Source organism: Sus scrofa, chromosome 1 (genome assembly GCF_000003025.6).
Source record: "Sus scrofa isolate TJ Tabasco breed Duroc chromosome 1, Sscrofa11.1, whole genome shotgun sequence".
In the NCBI taxonomy this organism is placed as follows: Eukaryota; Metazoa; Chordata; class Mammalia; order Artiodactyla; family Suidae; genus Sus; species Sus scrofa.
In genome coordinates, this window is record NC_010443.5 from 127,118,440 (window position 1) to 127,135,823 (window position 17,384).

General features: G+C 36.8%; 2 protein-coding genes across 6 annotated transcripts in view; both read right to left on the reverse strand.

Annotated features, from left to right (window-relative positions):
* Positions 1-7,308, reverse strand: part of CTDSPL2 (CTD small phosphatase like 2) — a 96,303-nt gene extending 88,995 nt beyond the window's left edge. The window contains exon 1 of one of the 4 annotated variants that reach the window (XM_021096524.1): positions 6,781-7,308. The gene's annotated coding sequence lies outside the window, so the exon portion shown is untranslated. The remainder of the gene's footprint in view (positions 1-6,780) is intronic. The other 3 variants (XM_021096504.1, XM_021096535.1, XM_021096494.1) reach the window with 3 other exon arrangements.
* CASC4 (cancer susceptibility 4) overlaps positions 13,948-17,384 on the reverse strand; it is a 106,102-nt gene continuing 102,665 nt past the window's right edge. For both annotated transcript variants that reach the window (XM_013993061.2, XM_021096541.1), the window contains one exon: positions 13,948-15,262. In XM_013993061.2, coding sequence (XP_013848515.2) covers positions 15,192-15,262 — 71 coding nt within the window. In that variant the 3' untranslated portion in view covers positions 13,948-15,191. The remainder of the gene's footprint in view (positions 15,263-17,384) is intronic.

A 17,384-nucleotide genomic window follows, 5' to 3' on the forward strand; every position in this document is an offset into this window, starting at 1 on the left:
CATTTCCTTCAAAGTGACCAGAGAATGGGGGAAAAATTATGTCACTGAAACACAAACAATCTTCGATGCAGTAATCAATTTGGGCTCAGAAAAAGAGGCCTACAAAAAACACTAAAAATATCCCTTCCTCATAAGATTTCCTTCCTCTTCACAAAATCCCTGACCCCAAGCAATATTTGATGCCAACAATTATGGTTGCAAATTGCCTTGTTAACAAGATTATAATAATGATACAAGCATAAACTCAGCTGATCATTTGCTATTGAGGCCTTGAGTATACAAATTTCTATCAAAAAAACAAAACAGAAATTCTTAACTAATTATCTATGACTAACCTGATGTGTATTCTTTCAAATAAATTTTTGCTGAATAAGAGAAAGAAGAGGGAAACAAAAGAGGGTAAAAAATATATAAATACAGAAAACTGTAAAAAGATCACAAAGCAAACTTTAAAGCTAACTAAGTCTGGGTTCCAATATAAAACTTTATATATAAAATTATACACACACATATAAATTAACAATTGTCTATATAAAGAAAAATATGCATCCAAGGTTCTGGAGTAGGCTCCTGAGCAAGTAACTAGGGGAACAGTCCCTAGAGTAGGACATACATATCAGTTCTGAATTTTCCACTATTTAGTTCTAACACTGATTAAGTCTTGCAAGCATTCTAGCACTTCACTTCCTCAACAGCAAAAGAAGTTAATGGACATCAGATCTTTGCATTTTACAACATGTAAATTTTACCTAAAAAAAGAGCTGTCAAAACAGGAGATGAGTCATTAATTAATCTAAGCTGTTTCCATTCTTCTGTCACATACAACTCATCTAGAAGCACTCTAATAGAGACAAACATTTACTACTTGTTAAAAAGTCTTCAGAAGGTTCATCACTAAGGAAACAAAGACTAGATGACCCTTTTGGTCTCCTCTAGCTTTACATTTCCATAGGTTTGTAATATTCTATTACAAATGGCATCACTACTTAATTTATATTAATGAAAGAAAAACCTGAAAAACACTACCTTAGCTGACACTAAATGACATGTGCAAAAGTGTCAGCATCTGTTTTCTCTGCCTATATTTCCAGCCTGAATAATATGAAATCAACAGGTTTAGATACTACAACTGTCCACTACCTTCCCTGGTCCTTCATTAAATTACTTTAGAGAGGGAAGAGATTTCTTGGTCCCTTCCATTTATCACCTAATAAAAGTCAAAAGTCAACTAGGGCAGAAGGATTAAGTGGACGAGTATTATATGAAGAATCAACTCTAAAACAAGGAGATTCTTTTCATCAAACCCTTCCCAACAAAGCAGTGATAGAATGGTCTTTGGAGGTCATGATTATTTCATGTACAACTTACTTTTTTTTAATAAGATAATATTATAGACTTCTTTAAAAACTACTAAATATAACAAACTTATAATCAAAAACATTTGAAAAATATAGGAAGTATACAAAACATAAAAGATAAAAAATAAAAATTAAAAAAAATTAAAAATTAAAAAAGTTGCTGAATTAGATTGATAAAATTATGGGTCTTTTTCCTTTCAAATTTTTCTTCAATGAACAACAACAAAAAAAAGATGCATTTCCTAAAACCATGATCAATTCATTTTCTCTACAGAAAAAGAACATACGGTTTGTTACATTATTGATGACCTAACATTCAATGAAAACATGAACTGATTTTTTTAAAGATGGCATTATTCAGTTTGTTGATCACTGAAAATACTTCAGGCATAGCCACTCACGCACATGTTTTAAAATACTATTATCAGCACCTCAAATTAAAACTTTGTATATAATCAGCAGAAATATTATTAAGGCAAAATCAATATTTGTTATGTACAGAAAAAGACAGTATGTATTCTGCTGAGGACAAACTTAGTATTTCTTTCGCCCAAGTTTTAACAGAACAGCAATTTGGAGATTGTTTTAATTTTAACTACCTACAATAAATATAACCTACACATCTTATAAAAAGAGGATTTCATTACACGGCATAAGGGAAATTCATACCATTAAAACTTTATAACAAAATGTGCTATTTTAGCAAAAATATAAAGCTACAAACTCATAAAAACTGGGTACTATAACATTCATGAGAAACTTGTCAAAAGTACCTGAGAAACTTGTCACTATAGTCTATCACTCTTCATCGTATTACTATCCCTTCTAAAGAATATATACATTCCAACATATGCAATTTTTAAAATTTACTGGAGTTACCTATATACATGCAAGTTACCATGTACTTATTGGATACATTAACACAGAAAATTTGAAGATTAAAAAAAGTGAAGTTAATTTTGGCAAAATTTTGCTAAAAGTGCTTATTTAAGTAGTTCTCACCAAAACCAGGCAAGGGGAGAGATATAACTACTTATTTATTCTCTTTCAATAAAATGTTCTACATAAATAAAATTAATTTTGTATTCAACTTACTCTCAAGCCAGTAGAAATATGAAACTCTCAGAACACAATAGTGACAGTAAGAACAGAATCAAGGATACGTTGACAAAAAGGAAAAAATAGTTGTTATCTAATAATCTCTGAGTACCTAAAATAATTTCCTACTATTCTTATTACTATCTACCAAGGAAAAACTAATCATTATGATTGAGCTAAACTGAAGACAAGAAATTTTAAGATGAGTAAATTTTTATTTAAATTACTAGTCAAAGATGAGGTATAATTATAATTCTCTAACAGAAGTGCCCTCTTGTTTACTACTACTAAAATAATAGCAAAATAAAATAAAATGGTATATTCCCAATGAGATGAAAATGCGTGATTGTTGTTTGAAATGTGATTGTCAATGTTTTTCAAATAATTTTATTGGCACATCAGAAATTTAAAGGATGGTACTGTATTATTTAACTAAATACACTAAAGCAGGTACTTGTAAGATCAATGAGAGGTTAATCATTTTCAACTAACTAGAATAATCATATATATATTTGGGGAACACCAGGAAGAAAGCAAGTACTCCTAAAACAAATAATCAAAGTTGTCGTCAGTTGAAAAGATACTTATTGATTCTGAATATTTTTCTTTAGCAAATACACTCTTAATAAAATGTACTTTTAAATTCCTAAACATTACTTTAACTAGTCAACATGAGAAACTTAAAATATCATGGTATGATTTAACAGAGTCTTAATCTCCCTTTCTTATTTATTTTTAGCAATGGCTCTGCTTTTTTAGTTCTCAATTTCTCCATTTGGAAGTGTTTAGTCCAAAGAAAGAAAACATTCTTCCTAAACTATATATAAGCCACTATTATTAAATAGAATCCCAATTATTTCTGAAGTATTCAAGTGCCTTCTAATACTACAATTTTGTTTCTTTAATCAAAGTAATAAACACATTTCCTTGTCCTAAAATTATTATAGCTATTATGAAAATCTGACTCTAGAATCTCAATTTAAAGCACAGTTGATGATTCATGTTTAATTTAGATATACTTCCTTTTTTACAATCTCTCTAAATTAGTACAGGAGAGCCTATGATTACCAGAAAATACTGGGTTCCTATTATAATCAGTCAGCTTTAGTGGGACCTTGCATTAATGCTAGAAGACTTTTTATGTAAATATTTTACAACAATTTTTTTTTCAATGGCATTTTAGTGTTTTCCCTCACTCTTCTCTAAAAATACCATACTAAATGGGGGACCTTCGGATGAGATAAGCAAACAAAAGGGCTGGCCAAATCTAAAGCCATGTCTGTCCTTAAGATCCTACAATTTTTCTTGGGATCACATTTAGTCTCACTTCTCACTACTGTCAGATTCACAAGATTCTCAAAGACCCCACGTACCCCAAGATTCTCGCTATAACTGTACTCCAACCATGCCTTTCTCTCTCAGACAATGTTCTTATATGCCACACCTCTCCCGATCACAGTGCAAGAAGCTTCTGTATTCCACTGCCTCTGAACTCTCACCTTCTTGTGGTATCAGCAAATTTATCTGATAAAACTAATTGGTCCTAATATTGTCAATAAAAGCAATACTTTTAAGGTTTCTCTTCCAAAGAATATGATTTTAAACAAAACATTTTAGAAAGATTCCCTAACATGAAGGAGAAAGACAAAGTTTGGCATCGGCAATTCTCAAATTATACCACCCAGTCAACCACACAGTCTAGCTATTTGTAATGTAGACCCAATTACAATTCAATAACTTTAAATTAAAAATTAATGTGGTCATACAACCCGTCGTGAATATATACCTGGCTTAGATATATGTCTCATGGCAAATGCAAAGTGGAAACTAAAAGTAATTGTTTGGTTTTATCTTCAATCCCATCTTTCTTAAATCTTCTCATCTTCAAAGTAAAGCAAAGGACCCCTAGAGCAATCCAGTTAAAATGTCAGGTAATTTTTTTAACCTACCCAGAAAAATTACTTACGGTATATCATATGAGGTTTTCTCAGCACATTTGGTATACATGATTAAAGTGTCTTTTCTAAGGTATGCTTTCACGACAGCGTGGAAATTAGAAATTTAGTTAGATCTTGTTTATCACCAATTCTGACAAAATAATTTGCTCTTTAGCGCATTAATCCAAAAATCTATGACTGAGATAATTTAATACCATTTCATTCAATCTTCAATTAACCCTATAGTTACAAGTCTAGAACATCCTTTCTGAACAAAAGTTTGTTTTTTTAACCAGAATTGTATGGACTCTGTTAAATAATATTCTTGTGAAGAAGCCTCTCAACCAGAAATCTCAAACATGCGATCAGCTAGATGAATTTAGGAAAAGACAAAACACACCTAATTCTGAGTTTCTTAACAACGGGAAATGAAATGTCCAAGAACACACCATGTAGAATATTATAAAACATAACAATCCTATTTGGTTTTTCTATAAAGTCCTATTTGTAATGTCTATACAGCTACAAATCCACAGAGGTTAAGGACTATGTGACGTGAGTTGTCTTTCAACCTACACTGAGAAGAGCATTAAAAGAGCTGAATGAATGAAGAATTAAAAACAATTTATGAGAGTTCTTAAAGACCAGTCTACATACAATGCTCACTCAGCTATTTGTAAAACAAATTTTATTAAAAACATTAATGCTCGATAAATTACCCCAAAGGTCATTAAAGTACAGACAAAACCTACACTAGAACAATAATTTTACATCCTTTTAAGTCATACATTTGGCCCTATTTTTGGAACAAATTGGCACAGCAAGTATCCAACATGACCTCACCTCCACTTCCCACTCTTTATTCTTTAGGTTTAGAAGGTAAGTATGAAATTCAACTCAATCCTAAAAGACTGCTTCATTTAAGTGCTACATTTTGCCTTGACTTTCTTTATGACCTTGGAAGGAATCTACCAAATAACAACTATTTTGATGTTTCCATGTTTCTGTTTATTAATGAAATTTAATCTGTTTATTAATGAAATTTAATATGCTAACAATGTGGAAGTCTTTTAAACTGAACCTAGAGAGCAGAAAGCCTGAGTTACAAAACATCAAATGATATGTAATGCGAACCACATTTTTAAAACCTAGTTTGACTAGTTAAAAATAAAAAACTACAAAGTTTGGGCCTCAAATTCAACAAGATTGAAAAACAAGTTCTGCAAAACACCAACAGCCTCCTTATTACCTCTCTTTATGGACAACTGGTCTGCAATGTGGAAGAGAAGAAAAAATAAAAGTAGCTTTAACAAGCCATGTCCTTGCTTTTATAAGGATAACAGGTGAACAACAAACGAAAATTTAAAACTTGGCAAAGAATGAGGAGACTGTATATAAAGAAATCTACAATCTGAAAATTACGAAGCTAAGTATCTTTTAAGCTACCAATTTGTATATCTACGTTGGGCAATAATCTTGGTATTACTGCTTTATTAGCATTAGAGAGATAAATCCCTGCCTTGGAGGAACATCTACTAAGTACATGTCATTTCAGAATCTTAGTGCAGTTTACGGGCAGTGTCTCTGTAGGTTTCCCTAAGGTACTCTTAAGGGCTTACCATCATTCAAACATCCAGCTACCGCTAGGGTGAGAAGTAAATAAACACAATTTACTTATGCAATATATTTACCCCGGAATTATAGTCAAGAATGCAAAAGTAAGCACCCATACAGGCATTTAACACCCAAAGAAAGCGTAGAATACTACGGACGATGAGATTCACCCTTAATCGACCACTATAGAAACCAGAGGCCTTCCACATGAGCTGTTCTTTACCAGCACTCTTGATTGAAAAAGTAACAATGTCAACTCAATATTTTAACAGCACAAAAGACAAACAGAACTCAGTGAAATCTTTTCTTCCAGATCCTTAAAAGGTGCTTATAAAAACTAAGAGAGAGCAACGCCCCCCTAAAAACACCTTACTAGAAAAAAAGAAATACCCAAAACATCAGGTGGGTCAGGGTTAGAAAAGCTGATCTAACCCAATTACCCGGAGGGACCACAAGGTTTGGAACTAGGGACGTGAGATCGGGGTGGGGGTGGGTAGGAAAGTGAAATCTAACCCCAGAAATCACAACACAGGCCGCAGCCTGAGAGCTGAAGCTGGCGGGAAGTGAGCTCTCTTTCTGTTCCCAGGGGAAAGTCCAGAGAAGAGAGGCTCCACACAGCGGACGTACGAGGCGCCAACAGTGCCTGCCTACTAAGGCGCCGGAGCCGCTGGAGAACCAGGTTGAGAAGGGGAGGAGATCCCGGCAGACGGCCCTGGGAAGAGGAGGAGGACTAAGGTTGGAAGCCGCGGCAGCGTCTGGACGAGGGGAATTACCTAACTGTGACGACAGAGAAGTGTCCTCAGGCTCCGGCGATGGTCCCGACTGCGCAATGTGCGGTGTCTTTCCCCCTTAGCCCGCAGCAGCAACAGAACCAGCTCCTTCAGCCAGTCGCCATTTCCCGCCTACCGACCTGCTGCACCGCACGGACAGGGACCCGGATGGAAAGCGGCCTCTCCGCGCAGGCGCCTTGACTTCCTCCTCCCCCTCCCGCCACAATTCCGAGAGGTGGGAGGGAAGGAATGCAGGCAGCCACGGCGTAGCGGGCGGGGGGAGCCAAAAAAACAACTTTACTTCCGTGAAGAGCGTTAGAGTTCCCGCCGGCGGAAGAAACTCGCGATCCCGAATTCCTGACAAAAACTGAACAAAGGACCTTGGTACCAAGTGGAGTAACAAGGAAAAAATCTAGCAGGCTACGCCAGTGCCTGGGGGATGTTTGTACTTTAGGGGCCTCCGTAGCTGGTTGTGGAGTGGTCGCAGGGGGAGTAGGGAATAAAGCGTTGGGAGTGGAGAGGCGGGGACCCGAAAGACGGTTTTTCCTCCCACTGCTAACGGAACTGCTTAGGCAGAGCGGGGAGGGGGTGCGCGCCCTAGCCCTGGAGGCGGGGCTTACGAACGCTGAGCGCAACCTGGCTGCTAGGGTTTAGTAACCCGGGTGCGCCAGGTGGGTGGAGCCGAGTGAGAAGGGGTGGTACTTAACGGCTTGGCGCGCTGGAGGAGGAGGTGGTGTGTAGAGAGCAATGCCCGAGGCCAGGTTAAGGCGAATTCTTGGTCTGTCCTGGCGTCCCGGTGGCACCTGAAGAGCCTTTTTCCAGCTCACTGCCTAGAAGGCACAGCAGTTGCTGTGGGTTGTATAAACCTACGCCACGCGTGTTGGCTGTGGTTGTGCTAAGTTAGATCGTAAAAACGAAGGAATTCATACCTGCAGGCCTGGGTCAAAGGACAGCCAACCTCACGCGGTGAAAATGAATCAGTCCCGAGCGTCCAGTGCTAGTGGAATGACAGAAAAGCAAGCATGGTGATTGGGAGAGCATTATCTATTAAAACTCCAGGCCACTCTCGTTATCCAATCAAGAAATATTTATTGAAAAACCACAATGTCTGAGGACCATACTAGATGAGAGGAATGTAACAGTGAACAAGGCAGACGGAAATACTGACTTCCCAGAGTCTGCAAATTGTTGAAGAAGGCAAAAAAACAATTTAAATACCGTGTGATAAAATGATTACAAGAAGGGGTTCTTCACACGCATTGAAAAAGCGCAAGGAAGGGTACCAGTGAGGAGGTCTGGAAACGTTTTAATGAAATGACATGTAAGTGAGATAGGAAGAGTTGATGTTACAAAGGAAGAGTTGATGTTACAAAGGAAGAGTTGATGTTACAAAGGAAGAGTGTCTAGACAAGGAAAAACGAGATGGAAAAGTCCAAAGAGGAGATTGCGTTGAGCATTTGGGGAAGTTGTTCTGTTCTTGGGATGGTGGAAAGAGATGAGGCTGAGGTAAGGACAGAACCTTGTGAATCTGGTTGTTGATGTTTCAAAGTGTGGAGCAGATGAGTTGTCTTCTGAAAGCCTTATATACTACAGATCTTGTGAGAACTCAGAATTCACTTGAGTCCTAAATCTTCCTGGTACAAGAATGCTCTGAATACAACATTTCTTGAGAGGCAGTAGTATACAGTATGTAAAACTGGAAATAGTTCACAAAATAATAGATTTCAGAAAAACTAATTGAAAATCAGAAGATAACTACTGATTGTCCAGTGTGTATCATGGAAAGCAAAAGCATATTAAATAATTACCCCCGATTACTGAAATAATTATTAAATGATTACTACAAGGAGTTGAAAACTTACGTCTACACAAGTGTTTATAGCAGCTTTATTCATAATTGCCAAAATTCAGAGCAACCAAAGTGTCCTTCAGTAGGTGTAGATAAACTGTGGTACATCCATACAATGGAATATTATTCAGCTAAAAATAAATGAGCTATCAAGCCATGAAAGGACATGGAGGAATCTTAAATGTATATTATTAAGTGAAAGAAGTCAATCTGAAAAAGCTATATAACTGTATGATTCCAACTACATGATATTATGAAATACTCAAAACTTTAGAGACAATAAAAAGATAAGTGGTTTCGAGGGGGTTAGGGGTAAAGGAGGAGGCCTAAATGGAACATAAGGGATTTTTAGGGCAGTGAAACTATTCTATATGATATAATAATGATGGATATATGTCATTATACATTTATCCAAATCCACAGGATATACAATAAAAAGTGTGAATCCTGACATAAACTAAGGACTTTGGTTGATAATGTTATGTCACTGTTGGTTTATCAATTATAACAATTCTACACTGGTGCAGGATGTTGATAGGCTGTATGTATGTAGGAATGGGGTAGGTGGGGATGCTCTGTACTTTCTACTCAATGTTGCTGTCAACCTAAAACTGTCCTAAAACGTAAGTCTATTGTTAAGTGTGCTTTGAACGTATGTAAACATACGTATTCAACTGTAAGTTTCATGAACTCTACCCAATCAAATATTTCCAATGACAATTTAGTATCCAAAATAAGATGTTTTGTAAATATAAAGTATGCACTACATTTCAGATTTCGTATAAAAGAATATAAAACATCTCAGTAGTATTCCAAATTGATTACATACTAAAATGATATATTGGTTAAATATCAGGATTTCACTTGATTTTTTATTTTTATTTAAAATTTTTTTTTTTGCTTTTTAGGACCACATTTGTGGCATACGGAAGTTACCAGGCTAGGGGTTGAATTGGAGCTACATCTGCTGGCCTACATCACAGCTACAGCAATGCCATATCCAAGCCGTGACTGTGACCTACACCACAGCTCACAGCAATGCAGGATCCTTAACCCACTGAGCGAGGCCTTAACCCACTGAGCAAGGCAAGGGATTGAACCTGCATCCTCTTGAATATTAGGTTTGTTACTGCTGAGCCAGAATGGGAGCTCCTGATGGATCTTATTTTAGCACGTACATCAGTTATTTAGTGGTCACCTTAAACTAGTATAGGCTTGATTGTCTCCCATGCCAACCTTTTTATTTTTATTTTTTTTGGCTACTTCTGTGGGATACGGAAGTTCCTAGGCCTGAAATTAAACCAAAGCCACAGCAGTGACAGTGCCAAATCCTTAACTGCTAGGGCACCAGGAAACTCCCTCCCATGCCAATCTTGTCAGAGCTCATTACGGCAGTCTTTACTCCTAAAGTGCAACCTTTCTAGTGTTTCAGCTGGAACCCACAGTTGTGAAGATGTCTACCTTGGCAGGCCCAGAAACTCAGTGTCCCTTAGCACTGTTTTTATGCCAACACTGCTTGACCTTTGGTGTTTCCATTCCAGTCTCACCTTGCAGCAACTGTTATCTGGTAAGCATCAGGTGGTCTTGCTATGGTTATATACAGCCTGTTCTCAGCCGTGGACTTGTGGGGACCCCTCTATGGACTCCTGGGGCCACCTTTCTGAACAGCTTCCTCCTTTTCAATGCCCCATCCCATAGATTCCAACACTGCCCACTGTGATTGCTATCGTCCTGGCTTAGCACTCCAGTCTCTTTATACCATAGGAAGCAGGTGATTGTGGGGCTCAAGTGCTTAGGTTCCTTTCTCTCAGAAATTTTAGTTTTGTGCTACCTGAAAGCAGCTGCTTAATATATTTTGTCCAATTATATAGTTGCTACTAATCCAGGGGCTATCATAGTCAGAAGCAGAAGCCTCCCTTCCCTCAGAATTTTTTGAAGTGGAAACAGGGAAAAAGGAGCAGCCCTCCTTAGGTAACAAAACTAAGAAAATACGACCTGCTAGAAGTCTTGGTTAGAGCCTTGAGAGGGAAGCTGATGTGAAAGAATGAAGGTAACACATAGAAAGAAACAGCAATGGAGAGCTCCTGTCGTGGCCCAGTGGAAACAAATCTGACTAGGAACCATGAGATTGTGGGTTCAATCCCTGGCCTCATTCAGTGGGTTAAGGATCTGGTGTTGCCGTGAGCTGTGGTGTAGGTCAAAGACGCGGCTCAGATCTGGCGTGGCTGTGGCATAGGCCGGCAGCAACAGCTCCAATTCGACCCTAGCCTGGGAACCTCCATGTGCTGCAGGTGCAGCCCTAAAAAAAAAAAAAGAAGAAAGAAAGAAAGAAGAAACAGTAATGGAAGTTGGCGAAACAAATTTGGCAGCATTCAATCCTTGTCTCCCAAGTCCAGGAGACACCTGCCCTGCCCTATATGATGTTGGCTTTCATGGACCATTAAATCCCCCCCCTTTTCTGGTTTGTTGGTTTAATTTTCAACAAAATTTTTTTTTTGCTTTTTAGGGCCACACCTGGAGCATATAGAAGTTCCCAGGGTAGGAATCGAATCAGAGCTACAGCTGCCAGCCTACACCACAGACACAGGAACTCGGGATCTGAGACACATTTGTGACCTACAACACAGCTCACAGCAATGCCAAATCCTTAATCCACTGGGAGGAGCCAGGGATCAAACCTGTGTCCTCATGGATACTAGTCGGGTTTACTACTGCTGAGCCCATGGTGGGAACTCCTCATTTGGAACTTTTTTTTTTTGTCTTTTTGTCATTTCTTGGGCCACCGCCATGGCATATGGAGATTCCCAGGCTACGGGTTGAATCGGAGTTGTAGCCACTGGCCTATGCCAGAGCCACAGCAACGCCAGATCCGAGCCACGTCTGCAACTTACACCACAGCTCATGGCAACGCCGGATCCCTAACCCACTGAGCAAGGCCAGGGATCAAACCCGCAACCTCATGGTTCCTAGTCAGATTCGTTAACCACTATGCCACAACAGGAACTCCCCGTCATTTGGAACTCTTAATGAAATAATCTACTAAAAGGAACTGGACCTAAGTCCATTTAGAACTGAATGTGATGTTAAGACTCAATAACTTTGACTTGAGAAATGTATTCATGTCATACTGTTTGTCTTACTGGAGCTGTACAGCAAGACGTGAAAGAAGTTTCCAAGGGCAGTCATTGTGAGAAGTGACTATCTGCCTCATAAATATGTTGCTGTTGTTGTTTACAGATTCTCTGCCCTCATATTCTACCAAATTTTGTTGGTACAGGATAATACAAATGAAAAGTCAAAAAGGTACATGATCTTAATATGTTTTAAAATAAGGAGACATGTTTTAGATAGGAATTTGGAATCATCCTTCCATGTGTATTTCACCTGGAATCATCCTTCCATGTGTATTTTATGTTCTGCATTTTGTGTTTGTGGGTCAGCAACAAATAACCTGAACTTAGAAGGTTCTCTGTATCTTACCCTTTCTATACTTCTTGAGTCTCTCTTCTCTCCTCTTGCTCATGATTCTCTAGCCTCATAACTGCAGTGTTTCAGTTATGTGAAAACTGGTTATTTGGAACTGAGTTTTAGTTATTTACAATATCTCATCACTATTTAAAATTATTTGATTCCATATAATAAAATCTATGGCTAGATATGCCAAAAAATTTTTTTAAAAATAAAATTATCTGATTTATGTGTTTACATGTATATTGTTTGACTGCTCCCACTTGAATGTAAACTCCATGAGAATAGAATAATACTTGAGTGTAAACTCCCACTTGAATGTAAACTCCAGAAACCTGGTCGATATTAACCTACTGCAATATTCTTACTATCTAGAACAATGCTGGGCATGTAGGAAGCATTCAAAATTTGTTGAATAAACTAGCATTAAACAGCTTAGTGTAAAAATTTCTGCCATTCTTGTTTAGCTTTGCTTAAAATGAATTCTAAATTTACTGAAATTTTAGTGTTAAATGTAACTATTTGCATCACATGAGTGTGATGTGTGTTTATGTATCAGAATCAGCAAAATAGTAAGAAACAAGTTTAATTTTTAATTTATTAGAACCCAGTAAGTATGATTTTAAAAGCAGAGTTTCCATCAAATTAACATTCCCCCCCCCCTTTTTTTCTACATGCACCCATGGCATGTGGAAATTCCTAGGCCTGGGACTGAACCTGAGCCACATCAGCAACCAGAGCCGCATCGGTGATACCTGATCTTTAACCCACTGAGCCACCAGGGAACTCCCAAATTTACATTTAATTCAGGGCAAAAATACATTTTAAAAACCTAAATCTTAAGGCAAAAGTAAAACACTGTAAAACCAGCATGTCTAATACAGACTGCAAAATGTCAGAATTTTAAGAGACATAGTATTTTATAGCACTAAAATGTTAATACAGTCAGAAATATTATCAATTGGTCCATGATTTCTCAGTTTACAAAATGTCTAGACTGCTAATTGAAGAAATTTTGCTCTGTAAGTAATAGCTACCATATAACCAAGTGATTGCTTTTAATGACAAAGGAACTAAGGCAGGAAATTTCATGGTTTTCATGTGTAAAGATTTTACAGTATTAAGTATAAAGTATTACTAGGACTATGTTTTATTTATTTATTTATTTATTTATTTATTTACTTATTTTTTTTGTCTTTCGTCTTTTTTTTTTTGTTGTTGTTGTTGCTGCTATTTCTTGGGCCGCTCCCACGGCATATGGAGGTTCCCAGGCTAGGGGTTGAATCGGAGCTGTAGCCACCAGCCTACACCAGAGCCACAGCAACGTGGGATCCGAGCCGCGTCTGCAACCTACACCACAGCTCACGGCAACGCCGGATCGTTAATCCACTGAGCAAGGGCAGGGACCGAACCCGCAACCTCATGGTTCCTAGTCGGATTCGTTAACCACTGCGCCACGACGGGAACTCCTAGGACTATGTTTTAGATTCATCTTCCCACCCTAAATTCCAAAAAGTGTACAATTCCCTTTAATTCCATTTTTTAAAATTCTGTGAACTATCATACCTAGTCATTATAGACCTGACTCTACTCACACAGTAAAGGCATGAATCACCTACTTTGATATGGTAAAAAAAACAATTTTAGTAAACCACTATATCTTCTCTTGGTTGCCAAATAATTTTAAACCAAAGTCTAAGAATTTTTGCACCTCCAATAAGTGAACAACGTATTTTTTTTCTAAAGTCTGAATTTTGACTAGAACCTGAGTACAAGGAGGGGAGAAGAAAACATCTCATGTTTACATGCAGTTAACAGCAGCCCTTCTGAAAAACAGAATTAACAAGCTTAAATTTATCATGATCAAAACCTTTTATTTGGGGGAAAGAGGGTAAGATTTAAAAGTGCTTTCAATCAGAAAACAAGGATTAGCTAGCTTACACATTCTACTGAAGAGTGTCAAAAAAGACAAATGCATTTAAAATAATTTTGTAAGTCTAGCAAATATGAGTTTTATGGGTTCTCAGCTAACATATTAAGTAAATACAAAGATTCTTTGTCTTTATTACAAACTTTTAAACTATTTTAATAAAATGGCTGTAGACCTCACTGTACTTCTATTTATCTGTGCATTAATAAAAACCTGTTAAAATTCCTTATTTAATACTTCTGAAAAAGTCTAGTCAAATAAGGTCACTAAAACTATCAGAGAAGCTTTGAAATACTGATTAAAAATTCATTTCAAGGTTGATTTAGCCTCTTTCAGAATCTGGCATTTAAATCATTAATATCTTCACCAGCTTTAACTCTGAAAATATAAAAAATTTAGCCAGTACTAGTTATAACTAAACAGTACTGGTATTATGTGAAAAAATAAAAACTGAAAATATATTGTCAATCATGCATTTCAAATTTCATGAACTAAGCACGGTATAAATCATAAATATTGTTATGTCTTTGCAGATTATCTCAACTTCCATCAGGCCTCAGCTGAAAGCTTATCTGCCAAAACACATCAGTACTCATGTAAAATAAAAGGAGTAGGGAAGTGATTTTGTACACTGCTGCCCAGTGTTTGGCTTCCCGGTTCCCCTCTTTTTTATGTCACTATTCTAGGTATAATTCCCTGAAGAGCATGAGATGAAGGGTACATTAAACAGAACACCTGTTGGACTAATAAGACTATATTACTGCATAAAAAGTTTTTCAGCTTAATAACTGTTCTCATTATGGTTATGCTATGTGCAACATATAAACTGTACAACCATTTTTCCTGTTTGTCTACCTGTGGAAAGAATTGGGCTCAACAAAATGTAAAATATACATTAGTTTGCTTTAAATACAAAGATTACAGTTTTGCTTTCTTTGTTTTTGGCTCAACTGTAACATAACAGCAGAAGTCTCTGCTTTAATAATACAATATGAAAAGTTCACATATGTACATGGGTACATTTCTTCATTAAAATTTTTCCTTAAATCTATCTCAATGTATCTTTACAGCTGATACAACTGATCTTTACAACAAAACTCAAAATTGACAAAGTAGAAATGATTCCATTTTACAGCACTTTAGGTTTTTGAAGTTTTCCTTTACGGTTTAAAGGACATCATTGAAACGTTGCTTTCCATAGTCTGCAGGATCCATTTGAAGTTCACGTTCTTCATCATCTGTGAGGAAAATAATCAAGTATCAAGAATATTATTTTTAAAATCACTCACAGAAATCCAATCAAATAATGCCTCTTTTTTCCTCTTCGGCCTTAATGTAGTTTTCCACTTATTATTTTACACCTTCTGCAAGTAGTGTTCTATTTCTTAGCTGCTTTAGGCTAATGATTGAAAAGTCTGTAACGGTTTTAGAAGATCACTTAATTTTAAATCTTGTGATGACGGAGAAGAAAGAAAGAATGGAAGGAAAAGAAGGAAGGACGAACGAGGAGAGAGGGAGGAAGGGGTAGAGGGAGGGAGAGAGAAAAGGAAGGAAGAAGAAAGAGGATGAAAGAAACAAGTTAATAAAGCTTTAGGAACCCACAAGTACTGAGGAGTTGATCCTTTTATATAAATATTTTTTTATATATATAGATGAAAGTTTTTTAAATTAAAGCTTTGGTAGAAATCTTTATACACTCTTTTTTTTTTTTTTTTTTAAGTTCTATTTTAGGGCTGCACTTGCGGCATATGGAGGTTCCCAGGCTAGGGGTCAAATAGGAGCCACAGCTGCTGGCCTACGCCAGAGCCACAGCAACGCCAGATCTGAGCCATGTCTTCGACCTACACCACAGCTCATGGCAACACTGGATCCTTAACCCACTGAGAAAGGGATCAAACTCACAACCTCATGGTTCCTAGTCAGATTCATTTCCGCTGCACCACAACGGGCACTCCTCTTTATACATTCTCATGCCTTTAAAAACCAAACATTTTTTTTCTCATCATAAAATTAATCATACTCATCATGTAAAAATTAGAAAATAAAAGGAAAATAAAAGTTACAATCCTCAAATTTAACATTTTAGTGAATTTCTTTGCTAGTCTGTAAAGAGCTTACCAGCAACTTCCTAAATGGAATATAGTAACCCAAAATTTAAACTTTTCTTTACCAAAACCTACTACATAATATTGTTAGACAGTAAGATTCTCAAAGTCACTTTGAGTAGCTATATCATATGACTCCATATAGTGCTTTGGAGTTTTACTTAATTGGCTACTAGCATGTTTTTCTGGCTCCTTCTTGATAATCACCTGTCACATCACTAATCTCAGCTTAACTGCCAACAATTCTTCTTTTCTAATTTTATAGTTATTTATAACTACAGGTTTTGAAATAAGTGCTGAGAGTACTCAAATTAGTATTTTAATCAGCCTAAGAAGCTCCCTTTTTAGTACATGGTTTTTAATGAAATCTTTGGGCTCCTCCACAGCTTCAAAAATAACTTCTGTTACTTTCTGGTTCACAGTTACAATTCTCCAATAGGTTAGTTTCTGAAAGACTGAAATATTACTATCATAACTATCTAGGAAATAAATTTTATATAATTTAAATAGTTGTATGTTGGATTCCAAATTCATATTTATACCATAGCTTTCTCAAATCCACTCTTTTAGGTTTGATAGGTTTTCCACTCTCAGTTTCTCTAGTATATCCTATGCTAAAATTTTCTCCAAAAAAGATGCCATGTGGTGTATGTACTATGTATGTGTATTTGTATGTACCATGTGGTATATATACTGTATCAACTTTCCATAATGATGTTTTCTTATTTTTTCTTTACATTTAGGCATTAAAAATGCTAAACAGGAATTCCCTTGTGGTACAGCAAGATAAGGATCTGGCATTGTCGCTGCAACAGCTTGGGTTGCTGCTGTGGCACAGGTTTGATCCCAGCCCGGGAACTTCCTAATGCCACAGATGCAGCAAAAAAAAAAAAAAAAAAAAAAAAAAAAAAAAAAAAAAAAATTGCCAAACAATCTAAGTTTCTCTTATGCTTCAGTAACATTCCTACTAGAGTTCCCATTCTGGCTCAGCTGGTTAAAAACCTGAGTAGTATCCATGAGGATGCAGATTTGATCCCTGGGTTAAGGATCTGGCATAGGTAGGTCACAGATGGAGCTCAGATCCTGTGTTGCTATGGCTGTGGTACAGGCCTGCAGCTGCAACTCCAATCTGACCTCTAGCCTGGGAACTTCCATATAATTGCAAGTATCCTAGAAATAAACAAAACTCAAAAAACAAAAAAAACCCAAAAATTTATTTCTAAAGTTTATAAAAACTCGCTTTTAGAATTGTAGG